Source organism: Phacochoerus africanus, chromosome 7 (assembly GCF_016906955.1).
Source record: "Phacochoerus africanus isolate WHEZ1 chromosome 7, ROS_Pafr_v1, whole genome shotgun sequence".
NCBI classification, from domain to species: domain Eukaryota; kingdom Metazoa; phylum Chordata; class Mammalia; order Artiodactyla; family Suidae; genus Phacochoerus; species Phacochoerus africanus.
Window position 1 is genome coordinate 91,321,687 of NC_062550.1, and position 16,131 is coordinate 91,337,817.

At 47.2% G+C, this 16,131-nt stretch overlaps 1 protein-coding gene across 2 annotated transcripts in view; it reads right to left on the reverse strand.

Annotated features, from left to right (window-relative positions):
* Positions 1-13,244, reverse strand: part of AMDHD1 (amidohydrolase domain containing 1) — a 22,918-nt gene extending 9,674 nt beyond the window's left edge. For both annotated transcript variants that reach the window (XM_047788240.1, XM_047788239.1), the window contains exons 1-5: positions 12,816-13,244; positions 10,996-11,102; positions 8,861-8,925; positions 5,672-5,949; positions 2,597-2,822 (exon numbers count right to left, since the gene is read on the reverse strand). In XM_047788240.1, coding sequence (XP_047644196.1) covers positions 2,597-2,822; positions 5,672-5,949; positions 8,861-8,925; positions 10,996-11,102; positions 12,816-13,141 — 1,002 coding nt within the window. In that variant the 5' untranslated portion in view covers positions 13,142-13,244. The remainder of the gene's footprint in view (positions 1-2,596; positions 2,823-5,671; positions 5,950-8,860; positions 8,926-10,995; positions 11,103-12,815) is intronic.
* Positions 13,245-16,131: the final 2,887 nt, after the last annotated feature.

The following is a 16,131-nucleotide window of genomic DNA, read 5'->3' on the forward strand; positions in this document are numbered from 1 at the left end:
GCAGAATGGGGAGAGAGAGAGGTTTCACCCACAGCAACAACAAATCAATAAAGGACCATCAAGCGGCTCTTCCTGCAAAAACAAACAGCACCCTATTGTTCAGCTTTCTCGCCGACTACCTGTCATAAGCAGAAGCCCCAGATGGGTAAAGTGCACATCCATCTGAAAATTAGCCAGCATGCTACTTGAAAAACCATTCTTACACACACATGCTTACTCGTGTCTTCAAACATTTGCTAAAACGGAACATTTAATGAATCGTATGAATTAGAATAGAACATGTAATACTGGTAGGAAAATCTGATTATTACAGCATCATAAAAGCACAAGAAAGGTATCTGGAGTGCAACTGCCCTCAGTGAAAGCACATGAGTGAAGGAAGCAAACTTGAGAACTGTGGAGTCATTTGTACAATGTGAGATGATCTTCTTGAACTTGGCTTTTCTCCAGATGAAGTTTGGGCTGGATCGTTCCACGAGAACCAAGAAGAGGTAAGGCTCTCATAAGAAGGCAAAGTGGAAACATGCATTAAAGGAGACTTCTCAACCTGACAACTTTTCACACCACACACACACACACACACACACACACACATGTGCACATGCACACACAGTACCCCAGGCTGAAAGGTGACTGATACTTGACATTACACTGCAGCCCCAGGAGGCTGCGATGCCCCCAGCAGGGCAGGGAGGAGACCCCCTCATCAGCAGCTGGCTCCCGTGGAGGAGCATTTAGTTGGGGGGGCCGGGGGGGGTGCTCTGAGGACAGGGCAGACGATGTGCCCCAGGGAGCGTTCCTTTCTGATCTCGGAATCCTCCTCACTCTTCCAAACTTGATTAGCTCACGCTGGGTGTGGACCTCTATGGAGTCAATGCACCAGCCACTCCCTACAGCCCAAAGTGTCTTTTGACCAACCCGTTCACATTCATCCCGCAAACTTCCAACAAACATGTACTTTCTAAAACCATCTGTATGCCAGGCGCTGTGCTAGCCCCCCGGGGGGGTGGGCTGAGTAAGAAGACGCGGGTGCCGTGCTCAGCGCAGGTGCAGGCCAGTAGGGATCACAGGGCGATTTTAATAACGTGGGCCAAGGACAAGGAGGGGCTGTAACCCTCTCTTGGAGAGGTCTGGGGAGGGTCTCAGAGAAGGGGTCGCTAGGATGAAACGTGCAGGGGAGGTAGAACCAGCCGCAGGGGAGTGTTCAGATTAGAGGAGCAACAGGTAAGAGCCACGGAAGCCTAGGTCACGAAAAGCCGTTTCCTGTGGCTGGTTTATGGTGCAGGAGGTGGAGCAGGTGAAACCGTGGGCAGCCAAGAGAGAGGCAAACAAAGAGGCCGGCAAGGACTAGATCCTGGTCCAGAGTTGAGAATTCGTCCGAAGGGCAATGGTAAGGCTTTCAGTGGTTTTCAGCCACGGAGAGGGGGGGAAGGGATGCACGGCCGGATCGGGGTCAAGGAACAGGTTGGAATGGAGGCGAGGAGGAGACGCGATGCCGGAACCCTGGTCAGAGCCGACAGTGGTTTGGGCGAGGCAGGGCGGTGGAGGGGAGCCAGAGACACTGAAGAGGAGAAGCGGGAGGAGTTCCCGGTCGGGTGAAATGTGGTAAGGGAGGGGGAGGGGAGAGGCAGAACCATGTCCAGGGTTTGACGGAGGCAATAGGCAGTGGCGGCACATGCTGGGGTGGGAGACCCAGGACAAGCATTGGAGGTGATCCTAAGAGATCATGCTGGGGAGTGCCCATCGTGGCTCAGGGGAAGCGAATCTGACTAGCATCCATGAGGACACAGACTCAATCCCTGGCCTTGCTCAGTGGGTTAAGGATCCGGCAGTGCCGTGAGCTGTGGTGTAGGTCACAGACGCAGCTCGGATCTTGTGTTGCTGTGGCTGTGACATTGGCCAGCAGCTCTAGCTCTGATTCGACCCCTAGCCTGGGAACGTCCATATGCCACGGGTGTGGCTCTAAAAAGACCAAAAAGAAAAAAAAGAGAGACTTCATACTGCTGAACACGGGGCAGTGAAGACACAGGTGCAGCATCTACATTTGCTCATATGCCCCAAAGGCAGTTGCTTGTTCAGCTCCAAGGCTTAAAGGAAAGACAGCTAGACCCATAGCTGCAGGTATTTCGTGCCTCTTACTCACTGCAGAACCCTCAGTGCCAAAAACAGGGCCTGGCACAGAGCAGACATGCCAATATTTGCAGAAAGCAGGAATAAATACATCTGGGAGAGACGTATAGATTTAAAAATCACCTTGGGGCTATCAATGGTGTGCTCCACTAGAATTCATCTGGATGCTTCCAGATTCTAGAAGGTGCACGTGCAATTAATCGACTGTGCCAGGGTGGCTTTGCGTGCCAATCCCAACAGGCTGCGAATTCAGGACATGAGATCACAAAGGTTCTCCTTCTGCTAGGGTCAACAGGAGGAGATGATAAAAGTAGGTGATCGGCAAAAAGTCAGGGACCCCAAGGCTTAACGGGACCAACCCGCACACCGTGCAAACACATCTCCTCACTCTCTGTCTTTTCCGAAGGCCACTCCTTCCTCGGAACGAACTCGAGTTTCCAGAGCAGGAGCCCAAGGTCAACCGTACCTCGGCCGCCTTCATTGGGTGGAGCTCGTCCCCGTGAAAGTTAATCTGCAGCCCCGTGTCTTTCCCACTTTGCAGGATCCTTCTGGTGGCCTCGAGATCGAAGACCCCTTTCTCACAGAACACATCTATGTTGTCAACGCGTATTTCTCCGTCTCTCCCAAGTTCCTGCAGCTTTGGGAGGTGGCTGTGGATGATGTCATCAGCAGCTTCAGGAGCAGTTTTTCCTCTGAGGGGAGAAGAGGCGATTACCACGGGGCAAGTTTAAAAAAACCGATGGGAGAAAGGGGTTTCTGGCACTCCGAGAACCTGAGAAACTGAAGGTAAATGATCCGAAGCCTCAGAGAGCTAAAGAAAGACTCAAAGTTACAACTCAGGATGCTTAGCAATTAATTGGCACAGACCTAGACAGCAGAGGTACTGATAAGACTTCCAGACACATGGACCCTAAGTTCAGAAACCCAGATGTCTCACCCACGCAGGCTGTCTTTGGGAACGCCAGCAAGGCCACGTGGCTGAAAAACTGAATCTTCTTGTCAAGGACACTTAGAGGACATCCCGGATGCTTCCCTAACAACGCGACTGTGGGCCCCTTACCAAGGCCCCAGCCATCACCCTGACTTTTTCTTCTTCCACAGTTTCTAGAAGCATCTGCCTGAGCCGTTCTGTCTCACCATTTGGGGACATGGCAGGAGAGGAGAGCAGGAGGCCCTGAAATTCTAAGATTTGGGGGTAGTTATATATGAGAAAGGGCTGGGCTCTCATGTCAGAGAGACACAGCGCTGCCATTTCCTGCCTGTATAACTTTGTTTTTTTTGTTTTTTTGTTTTTTGTCTTTTGACTTTTTGTTGTTGTTGTTGTTGTTGCTATTTCTTGGGCCGCTCCCGCGGCATATGGAGGTTCCCAGGCTAGGGGTTGAGTCGGAGCTGTAGCCACCGGCCTACGCCAGAGCCACAGCAACGCGGGATCCGAGCCGCGTCTGCAACCTACACCACAGCTCACGGCAACGACGCATCGTTAACCCACTGAGCAAGGGCAGGGACTGAACCCGCAACCTCATGGTTCCTAGTCTAATTCGTTAACCACTGAGCCACGATGGGAACTCCCTGCCTGTATAACTTTGGACCCATGATATAGATGTCATCTGGCCTCCTCTGGGCCTCAGGCTTTACCATCGGGGGTCAAGATCAGACCTCAGAGGCTAACTGGCACGTGGAGAAAATGTCTGTAAATTTCAGCCTGGTGTTTGTCACACAGAGAAGGCTCTCACTCGGCAAAAACCATCCCGGCAGGTAGACAGAGGCAGACTCTGAGGAGACAGTACTTAATACATGTTGCTTCTAATTTTCAATCATATAGAATAAGGGTGTTGTACAGCTGATTTACAGATGAGCAATTCATAGTCAGAGAAGTTAGATTATGTTCCCAAATCGCCCAGCTGAAAGTAGCGAAGCTAGATTTAAACCTAGGTTTGGTGTCCCTCCAAAGCCTGAGACTTTTCCACCATGTCACAATGCCTTTCCTACTGAAAAAAAAAAACAAAACAAGACAAAAAAAAACAGACGTCAGAGACAGGCTATCCCTAAAGTCTTAGGGCAGTTTCAGCTCTTAATAATTTCAGAAGTATAACTGCTAAAAACATACAACACCTATCATTGGAAATATTAATTCTGTTTATTTTCTACTTAATTAGATTTGTAAATGTTTCATAAAAATTTTCAATGTTCATTTTTTTAGTTCCTCTGATTGAAGATGTCAAACAGAATATTAACGTTAAAGTTTGATTTTTCGAAGTTCACAAAACAATGTGAAAAATTTTAAATGATTAATCTTTAAAGGATGTAATTATTCATGTCTTCATATAATTTATTGACTGATTTTACTATTTAAATCACTGAACCATTTTTGTAAGCCTGCAGCATATGTCATCTAGGCCATCACAACCTGAAACTGCACTAAGGGGAATTCCTGCTGTGGCTCAGTGAGTTAAGAACCCAACTTGCATCCATGAGTACGTGGGTTTGATCCCTGAGCTCGCTCAGTGGGTTAAGGAAGGATCCAGCGTTGCCACAGGCTGCAGTGTAGGTCACAGATGCAGCTAAGATCCCATTTTGCCATAGCTGCAGCACAGGTAAGTAGTTGCAGTTCCAATCTGACCCCTAGCCTGGGAACTTCCATATGCCACAGGTGTGGCCCTAAAAAGAAAAAAAGAAAGGAAAAAAAAAAAAAAACCCTGCATTAACAGAGTTCTCCTGTGCTTCATTGGGTGAAGGATCTGGCATTGTCACTGCTGTGGCACAGGTTCCATCCCCAGCCCAGGAACTTCTGCAAGCCATGGGTGTAACAAAAAAAATTAAAAATTTTAAAAATTAAAAAAACTGCACTAAGACTTTGGAGCCACCTTGTGCATTTTCAAGTCCTGGATTTTCTTTTGGATCTTTTGGTTCTGGAACTGTGGGCCTTGGGATCTAGTAAGCTAGGACAGATAAGATGCAGATACAGAAGGGGACAGAATTGTCTACAGCAAATCCATATAGCAAGAACTTTTTAGATAAAGAGGAAAGCTGGGGAAAAAAAAAAAAAAACCTTTACAACAATAAAACAAAAATGTCTGCTGCTAAATAAGCAAACAGATGAACAAAAATAAAAACCTCTGTGTATCATCTTGACCCAGGGGGCGTTACTCAATCTCTAAAATGCCTTTATACTCTGTCATGGCAAACAATTTCAATTAATATCTATCATTTTACTGGACCTATCAGGGAATTTCTTTTTGTTAACTAAAAGAGTTTTGAGCATCTCTTCTTCCTCCGACATTTAAGGGACTTGCAGGCGGATGGGTGTGCTGGGCACCTGCTGCATCTGGTGGGGTCCACCTTCCCAGAACCACGCGCATAAGATGACTGACTGTGAGAACCCGGACATCTTTCTAAAGGCTCTTCTGGTCTCACCGCAAGAGCCAAAGGGCTGGTGCACCTTCCCCCCCTGGGGCGCGCAGCCCCCCACCTGGGCGCCACCCAACTCTTTCTTTGTTCTCAAAACCCCTGGGTAAGCCCCGGTCCCTTGGGCTGAGGTTACTTTGGCACTGCGTGGGCCCCGCAGTACGTGGCCGAGATGCCGATGTCCAGCTCCCGCCGGGCGCGCTCAATCACGCGCAGCATCTTGAGCTCCGTCTCCAGGCTGAGGCCGTAGCCGCTCTTGCACTCCACCAGCGTGGTCCCCGCCCTCATCATGCACCCCAGCCGCTGCTGCAGGGAGCGGAACAGCTCCTCCTCGGAGGCCTGGCGCGTGCGCTCCACCGTGAAATTGATCCCTCCTCCAGCCTGGTGGATTTCCATGTACGTGGCTCCTGCCAACTGAACACACCGGCTCATCCTCAGGCTTGGGAAATGCAGGGAGGTTTGCAGACAAGTCTGTGCAACCTACACCCAGGGTGACATTCGACCTGATTAACAATATAGATGGCACAGGCACCCACCCATCAGAAAGGATGCTGGGGCACACAGATCCTCAAGTCCCTGCTTCGCCTGGGTGGTGGCGAGCTGGGGAGGGAGGCAGGGGTGTGCCAGGAAGGGACCCAAGTGGCAGAAATGCAGATGCAGCGGGGGCTTGGGGTCTCAGTAGCGACCATTTACCAACAAGCACAGAAGGATTTCTGGATTTTTAACAACTGAGTCAGCCCCAGTGTGAATCAGCTAGCCTCAGCCCGCCCCTCAGCACCTAGGAAAAAAGCTTGGGGATAGGAATCCCACTGCAGTCATCCGAGTCTCCACTAAGAGACCCAGGGCGTTTCCACCCCTCCGTATTTGGCCACCTGGACTTTCCAGCCTGACCTCCGTGATTCAAGCCACTGCAGTGACAGTGCTGGATCCTTAACCCACTGTGCCACAAGAGAACTCCTCTATGATGCGGTAAAGTCTTAAACACAGCTCTAGGTCATGGAGAAAGGGACACACTATCCAAAGACAGGTTTTCTTTTTGTGAACGAATCCGGTGTAGCTGTTAGGATGTCATTTGTTTAGTTTGGTTTTTAAACAATGTGAAGAAAAGATACGGAGGACGCTTCATGGCCTATTACTAAGTCAAAGAAGCCCATCTGAAAAGGCTACATACATACTGTGGCACTCCAGCTACGTGACATCCTGGGAAAAACAAAACTATGGAGACAGTTAAAAAGGTCAGTGGTCGATTTAAAGGGGTCGTGGGGAGGGAGGGACGACTAGGAAAGCACAGAGGATTTTTAGGAGCATCAAATCACTCTGCAGGATACACTACAATGCTGGATACATGTCATTATATTTTTGTCTAAACCCATAGAACACACAACACAAAGAGAAACCAAAATTATGGACTCTGGGTGACAGGGATACGCCAACGTAGGTTGATCCACGGTAACAGAATCCCACTCTGGTCAGGGATGGTGGAAACAGAGGGGCTGTCCTTGGGGTGGTGGGGGATAGGGGTTGGGATATGGGAGATCTCTGTACCTTCCACTCAATTCTGCTGTGAACCTAAAACTGTTCTAAAAAATAAAGTCTCCTAAAAACACGGAGTGCCCAGAGTGGCTCAGCAGTTAACAAACCCGACTAGTATCCATGAGGACAAGGGTTTGATCCCTGGCCTCGCTTGGTGGGTTGAGGATCTGGTGTTGCCATGAGCTGTGGTGTAGGTTGCAGACGTGGCTCTGCTCCTGGGTGGCTGTGGCTACAGCTCCAGTTGGACCCCTAGCCTGGGAACCTCCACAAGCTGTGGGTGTCAGCCCTAAAAAAAGAAGAAAAAAAAAAGACCCCCCAAAAAAGTCTACTAAAAACAAATTAGCAATGTGAGAATAGGTCCAACCAGGGATTTGGGAGTTGACTAGGGCTTATTAATGACTTTGTTAGTCACTGAGCCTTTGCTAGACTACAATTTATGTTTCTTAACAAGTCTCATTTTTCTGGGGAAAAAAGGCAACAGTATTTATTTTTGTGATTAATAATGTATTTTTCCAAGTTTGACCACAATGAATAGTGATTTTCAAACTGTTTCCTGGAGTCCCTTCAGTCCCTTCAAAGGCTGCCTTTGATGGGCCGAGAGGAAGAGAAAGAGAGGAGAAATTAGTGAGCAAAGCAGGTCAGCCCTATTTTAAAAGGAGGATTTTGCACCTAAACCATTTTGAAAACTATTCTACTTAAAATGATGGCTAGCCCTATGCACAAAATAAAGATTCAATATCAGCTGTTGTAATTTATTTTCCATAAATTACAGTAAAAATATCCATTTAAAAAACATGTCACTTTTCAAAATATACAAACAGCTCATACTGCTTAATACAAAAAAAAAAAAATTAAAAACCCAAACAACCCAATCAAAACATGGGCAGAATTAGACATTTCTCCAAAGACAGACAGATGGGCAACAGGCACATGAAAAGTTGGTCAGTATGGCCAGTTATTGGAGAAATGCAAATCAAACCTATACCGAGCTATCACCTCAGAATGGCCATCATTAAAAAGTCTACAAATAATAAATGCTGGAGAGGGCATGGAGAAAAAGGAAGCCTCTACACTCTTGGCATATATCCAGACAAAACTCTAATTTGAAAAGATACATGCACTCCAATGTTCATAGCAGCACTATTCACAATAGCCGAGACATGGAGGCAACCTAAATATTCATTGATAGATGATGGACAAAGGTTGTGTGTGTGTGTGTGTGTGTGTGTGTGTGTGTGTGTGTGTGGAATGGAATATTACTTAGCCATAAAAAGAATGAAATAATACCATTTGCAGCAACAAGGGTGATAACCTAGAGATTATCACCCTGAGAGAAGTAAGTCAGAGAAAGACTGATATCATTTATATGTGGAATCTAAAAAATGATACAAAGGTACTTATTTATAAAACAGAAACAGATCTGCAGACATAGAAAGCAAACTTATGGTTACCAAAGAGGATGGGGCAGGAAGAGTGGAGATAATTAGGAGTTAGGGATGAACATAAATTCCACCATATATAAAACAAGTAAACAGCAAGGATCCACTTTATAGCACAGGCAACTCTATTCAATATGTTATACTAACCTATAATGGAAAAGGATCTGAAAAAGAATATATATATATATTCACATTGCTGCACACTTGAACCTAACATTGTAAATTAAGCATACGTCAATAAAAAAGACCTGGGGGATATATTCTGTAAAGCCTAACAGCCCACCAACTCCTTAGAAAACGATTTGTCTATAATTTGTGCTTTATTCCCATCTGCCATTGTTTATTGCAGTTACCTTCATGGCGAACTCGTGAACTCTTTCACCAGCCCACACTGGATGTGTGTGTGCATCCACTAGACCTGTAATCAATCAATCAAATCATTTTTAAAGTTAAGACATTGAAAGGAGACAATCGGTAGACTATACAATACAGGTCTTAGGAAAGCATGAGGGTGGTCAGCCATCCTGCAGGTGTGCGGAGGCAGAAACAGCTGTCCCCACGGCTCCAAGAAGACGCTACTCGGTTGGTCTAGGAGGCTCTCACGGAGGAGTCTGACTTAACATGATGAAAACATCCCCTAAAGAAATGCAGCTTCTCAAAAAATAAAAATAAAATAAAAAATAATACGGAGTTCCCGTCGTGGCGTAGTGGTTAACGAATCCGACTAGGAACCATGAGGTGGCGGGTTCGGTCCCTGCCCTTGCTCAGTGGGTTAACGATCCGGCCTTGCCATGAGCTGTGGTGTAGGTTGCAGACGCGGCTCGGATCCGCGTTGCTGTGGCTCTGGGGTAGGCCGGTGGCTACAGCTCCAATTCGACCCCTAGCCTGGGAACCTCCATATGCCGCAGGAGTGGCCCAAAGAAATAGCAAAAAGACAAAAAAAAAAAAAAAAAAAGAAAAGAAATGCAGCTTCTTTTGCCCAATAAATCCATGCTCGGCAAGCAAGCTTTAAAACAGGCTGTCAAATCTATTAAGTTGGACAAAACCAAGGACTGTATCACCAAGGAATCATCTGGGTGTAACACAGAGTAAGAAACCCCTACCCTCGACTTTGAGGAGGAAAAATATGAAACCAGCAAGATGAATCGCTAAGAAAGAAGTAGATTATAATGGAGAATATAGCAAGTATTTTATAACTAAATGAAATATAAGCTTTAAAAACTATGAATCACTATATTGTACACCTATAATTTATCATACATCAACTATACGTCAATACAAAATTTTCAAAGAGAAATGTATTTATTAAAGAGAAACTATAAAGTAATCACTTGGAACTTTTGTTTATCCAGGTACAATTCAGTAGAGTGTGTTTTTCCAGAACATGCAAAATACCTTATGGATTAAATGGCTCTTGAGTGCTGATTGGAGTACAATCAAAGTCTCTATTCAGGGAGTTCCCGTCGTGGCGCAGTGGTTAACGAATCCGATTAGGAACCATGAGGTTGCGGGTTCGGTCCCTGCCCTTGCTCAGTGGGTTAACGATCCGGCGTTGCCGTGAGCTGTGGTGTAGGTTGCAGACTTGGCTTAGATCCCGCATTGCTGTGGCTCTGGCGTAGGCCGGTGGCTACGGCTCCGATTGGACCCCTAGCCTGGGAACCTCCATATGCCGCGGGAGCAGCCCAAAGAAATAGCAACAACAACAACAACAACAACAACAAAAAGTCTCTATTCAGATTGGTGTCTACTATATTCTTCTTTTTCTCCTGAGGTGTCATCCTGACTTTCTCTCCTGACCTCCAAGAGCCAAAAGATAGAAGCTCTGCCAGATGTACACCGCACCCATTTTAAAAGCATAAATCCTGGCCTCTGTGTTTGCACAGAACTCAAAATTTATGAAACTTGTTTCAGATGATTACATGAAGCCATAAAACCCAAGTAATATAGGAGGTAACGGTTAATAAACCGATTCTGTTGTCAACCATTAAGACACAAATGAACTTCAGTGAAATTTCTGTTTGTTTTCTGTCTAGAGATGAATCCTTTGTTGCGTATTCCATACAAATGTAAAGTATATTCTGGAATTAGAATAGCTTGCCCTGTTTGCCTCTCTTTGGCACTGAATGGATAAAGGTGACAGTTTTTGAACCTAAACCCACCATAGCTGGCTTCTCTCCACCATGTGAGTGGGAAGAAGCGCAGTGAATAAATGAATGTGATTCCCGGCTTGCCCTTTCACCGGTAAGATTTTCACCCCTAAACATGAGTGTTCTAATCTGTGGCACACCTTACAGGCAGGTATAAGAACGCAACATGCAAATGTATTTGTTTGTAAAGCAGCTAGCTACTTAACAGTACAAATTCAATAAATGGGAGCTGTTATTATATTTTATTTTCATCTTGAGAACCTATTGAAAACACGCTATTACTCTTCCTCTTTACATTACTAAAACTGACTTCAGGGCTTTATTGAAAGAGAGGTTAATACCTGGCAAGATGCATTTCCCAGAACAGTCAATTCTCTCTTCGAACGTGTCCTCCGCAAACAGTTCTCGAATGGCATCAGCGGGACCAATGGCTTTTAGGAACCCATCCCTGAAGAAAAATCGAGAAAGCATTCCTATCTTAAGTTCAGGGGAAATAGTGTGAGAAGTGATTTAAATATGTGACCAATGATTTAAAATGTGTCATCAATGACTTTCGGTGTCAGGCACTATTTATTGTATTTCTTTCTTGAGCTTGTTGTGTCTTTCGAAAAGTGACTCTGGTCAGATGCAAGGCAAACTGTCAAATCATATCCAGCAGACATGGCCAGTTGTTCCCCAAGATCAACGGTCCCTTTTCCCACAGTGCTAGATTCCTAAATTTTAGCTGCTCTCATGACTGTCCAAAATAAAGACTTTATTTCCAAGTCTCCCATCAGCCAGGTGTGGTCACGTGACTCAACTCTAGTCCACAGGGTTCTTTTCCCTTCCTCTTTCCTACTGGCTGGAAAGCAGACGCGCCATGAGAGATGAGGCAGTGACTGAGGAGGAGGGCAATGCCCAGCTGAGCCAGACGGTAGGCATTTGGATCCTCGGAAGGCCATGGAGTAGGGTCATCAACTAGCCCTAGATTCCTACCTCTGTGCTATTCTGTTAACTGATTTTAGCCAGTTTTTGACAGTGACACTGGGAATGTTTTTATTCCTTTGTTAATTAACACACACACACCCAGAGTCCCCAAAAGCTGGGCTCTTACACAACTTTAAGCAATCGCAGATGAGGTGAGCCTTGTGTAAGCACAGCACCAGGGGGCTCTCCAATGGGCATGCCACCCCCATTCCCACTCCAGGCCTGCCCTCCCGAACTTGGGCTGTTCTTCCATTCTCAGAAGTTTAAATAAACATAACTGAAAGTGTCCTCTCTGGTGGCGGAATCTGAATTCCCTATCAGCCCATGCCTTCCCCATCTCAGCATTTTCGATGGTTCCAAAGCTTCTGCGTAGAGACCAGGCAGGTGGGAGCCAGTGCTTGGGAAAAAGTCAGATCTCAGAATGCCACCCACAGAGATCCCGATTCAAAAGACCTGGCCCCAGGCGAGGAGGGAGTGGTGGGTCTTGGATGAAGGTAGTGAAAACGTACACACTTCCAGTTATGAGATAAATAAATACTACGGATGTAATGTACAGCGTGATCAATATAATGAACATTGCTGTGTAAGTCCTACAAGTTCTGGTCACAAGGAAAAACAGTTTTTCCCTTTTTTTGATTTTTTGTGTCTCTATGAGAGGATGGATGTTCAGTATACTTACTGTGGTAATCATTTCATGATGTATGTAAATCAAATCATACGGAATACTTTAAATTTAAACAGTGCTGTATGTCAATTACACCTCAGTTAAACTTGAAAAAAAGGATCTGGGGATAGGGGGTCCTGTGGGGGAGGGGAGGCAGGGATCAGAAGTCTGCCTTAAAAAAAAAAATCTTCAGCCACCTGAGGCAGGCAGCAGCACTTAAGCAAGCATCCGGGAGAACCCCTACCCCTTCTGATTGCTGCAGTGATATTTTATTAGCAGAGGCAGATCCTGATGCGCCCCAGTGGGAGGTGTCGCTTGAAAGCTCTTTTTTTTTTTTTTTTCCCCAAATTAAAAACACCCGAAATGGTCAAAAACGTTATCAACAGGAGCTTAAGAGTGCAGGCGTGCCCATGTCTCCCTCCGCAGCGCACAAGTTAGAGAAAGAGCCCCAAGCCGGGCTTTGGCGGACGGGTCCCCCTGGCACGCGCACGACCCCGGGCACCCGCAGCCGCAGAGCGCTCTGCCACTTACGTGCCCACCACCAGGCTGGCGCCTTCCAGCACCACCAGTCTGTGCAGCGCGTCCCGCGCCAGGAAGCGCTCGCCCCGGGCGCACACCGCCACCACTTGCCGCGCGTTCTCCAGCAGGAGGCGGTGGCTGCTGGCCATGTCGCCAAGCACAGCGGGTCTCGAAGCTGCGGGGCTCCGGCGGCGCGTAGAAGGGCGGAGGAGGGGCAGGTCCGCAGGCCGGTGGCGCCACCCGGCCCGGGGGGCGGGGCTTTGCAGCCGCGGGTTCCGGGGCCACCGGGGACGGGCGTCGCGACGGCAGGAAGAGTACCGACAAGAAGGATGCTTCATAATAAATGTTACAACGGAACCGCCTCTGTCTCGGCCGCTGTGTCTCGTTCTGGGTAAATGTGGTAGAGAGTACTGTCCCTACTTCGCAGAGAAGGCACCGGAAGCGGTGGGGACAGAGAAAGGTGGCCTGCGACGATCTGGTGACCAGGCGGAAGGATAGAGGGCGAGGGCGCCGGGACCCGAGCGGAACGGGGGCGGAGGTGGGGGGGGCCTAGCACCTGAGGAGGGCGGGTGCCGGGACGCGGGAAAGACCCCCCCGGAGGCGACCGTGTGGGAGAAATCTCTGCCCAGGGGCCCGGAGCGGCAGCTGGTGACGCTGGGGGAGCTCCCGCAGAGGGAACCCGGGGATGGGGAGGAGAGGGCTGCGGTGGCGGAGGTGCTCCAGTGGCCGCGTGGCCGCGAGCACGGTGGCGGGTGCCGCGTACTTTTCGGTTGGCCAGCTACGCTCCCAGATCCCCTACCAGACGGTCCCCGAGATGAAGGGGGACCGGGGCGGGGGAGGATAGAGCCGAGACCAAAGAATCGATCGGCGCCTTCGCCCATCTTCCCCTAACCCTTCCTGAAGGATAGGTTGGAAGGGCTCCTGGATCCGAACTCGTTGAGGTAAAATCAGTTTCAGCTCACTGTCCCCCACCCCACCTGTATCCGGTGGGGCGAACCCAAGGATCAAGGCAGGAGACCGAATGAAGGGCGTTTGTCCTTTTTTGTTGTTGTTGTTGCTATTTCTTGGGCCGCTCCCGAGGCATATGGAGGTTCCCAGGCTAGGGGTCGAATCGGAGCTGTAGCCACCGGCCTACGCCAGAGCCACAGCAACACGGGATCCCAGCTGCGTCTGCGACCTACACCACAGCTCACGGCAACGCCGGATCGTTAACCCACTGAGCAAGGGCAGGGACCGAACCCGCAACCTCATGGTTCCTAGTCGGATTCGTTAACCACTGCGCCACAACAGGAACTCCGTGTTTGTCCTTCTTAATCACGTCTCTTCCTCCCTGTCACTTGCCGTGACTACTCTGGCAGGCACCGGGTTTTGTTTTGAGTTTCTCGAATATTGTATTCTCTTTCTATACTTTTATTGCAAGCTCTGTGTTAGGCTTTGTAGAACATTCAAAGATTGGAAGGCCCTTTCCCTGCCCAGCAAAGACTTTACAATCAAAAGGAAGACACTGCATGGACACAATAATATACCATAAAAGCCCGCTGAGGCCAGCAAGACCACAAAATATAAAAGTCAATTTTAGGTCATATAAAGCCACTTAAAAACAAAAAACAGAAAGCAAACACTCCTTTAGATGAACACAGTAAGGAAGAATATAGACTTTAGCTTCATATTAGGGTCATAAAAGAGATCAGTCTGGTACGAAAGAGAGAAGAAAACAAAAAAGTGGGAAAGACTTCAATAGATAATGTGAGGAAACGAGACCCTAAAGGGAAAAAATCCGTAGATTACTCACAGCTCAGGTGCACAATCACAAACAGATGTGTGTGTGTTGTGTGACTTCAGAGTTTTAAAAAGAAAGGTATAATATAGACAGAGGAATAAAGTAAGAAGAGGAAATAATGGAAAATAGAAACAAAGTCACTAATTCATAGAGAAATAGAATTTTATTTATAAAATTTCTGCTAGACTTGAATCTGTTACATTTTGCAATTATGGGCATATTTGCAGATGTGTGCAATTATAGCTATAAAGGGTGGGGTGAAATGACAGGAAAATACAATGCTTTGGGATTCAAAATCTTGTCTCAATTCCGTTTCTTTTGCTGATGAACTATTTGACGTTGGGAAATTTAGTCAGTGTCTCTAAGCCTCAGTTTTCTCATCCATATCATGGGGGTAATTGTTTTCTACTTTATGGACTTGTTTGAACTTTATTATTATTATTATTGCTCTGTAGGGCTGCACCCACAGCATTTGGAGGTTCCCAGGCTAGGGGTCGAATCGGAGCTGTAGCCACCAGCCTACACCACAGCCCCAGCAACGCCAGATCAGATCCGAGGCGAGTCTGCAACCTACACCACAGCTCACGGCAACACTGGATCCTTTACCCACTGAGCAAGGCCAGGAGTGGCACCTGCATCCTCATGGATACTAGTCAGATTCGTTTCCGCTGAGCCATGATCAGAACTCATTGTTTGAACTTTAAATAAGATGAAATGTAAATCACTTAGGCTAGCTCTAAATAAGTATTATTATTATTATTGACTACTACTGCTATTAGTTTATTATAATCCTGCTATTTGTCTTGTCGGTCAATTAAGTTAAAGATTTGATTTCAATCAATAGCACTCCAAAGAACATACCATGTACTTAAAGCTTACAAGCTCTCGGTAAGTCTAAAAGAAATTGTGTTTTTCCTTCATGGAGATTCCGTCTGTGGTTGAACTGAGTGTATCCCATCTCCAGAGAGACCACACTGTCTGAAAGCCCCTGCAAACAAGAAGCCTGCAGAAGCCAGAAGATCGAGAGGACTTCTCTCCTCTTGTCATCGTTAAATAATCATAGAGAGGTGAGGATAACACATTTTTTTCCCTCCGACATAACCGGCATCCCTGTAGCACTTCTTCGTTTACAGAGTCCTCACATGGGTCCATTTCTTTCCCTTCCTCTTCCTCTTGACCTCAGTTATTTTTTTCAGCTTGCAAAACATGCAGTCAGAAAAGTCAACAGAAAAAAACACAAAATACTTAGCTTGAGGCCAGCAGGTCCTTAGGGGTCAAGCTGAAGGTCATTGGCTCATCCTCACTCTGGCTTCTGCCCTAACGGAAAGAGGCGGCTCATGGAGCAGGCCAAGGACCTAATGGCTCTTGGCTTTCGGGTAAACAAAAAACTGCTAGTGCAGCTCTCTCCACACCATCCAAGGACACAGTTCACAGCCTTTTCGCCCAGCATTTGTCCAAGTGGGTGGGAAGGAGGAGGGACAAAGTTGAAAGGCATTGGGTCTGAGAGAATCTGTCTAAATCTTCTTTTGCATGTGGGAGACAGAGCTT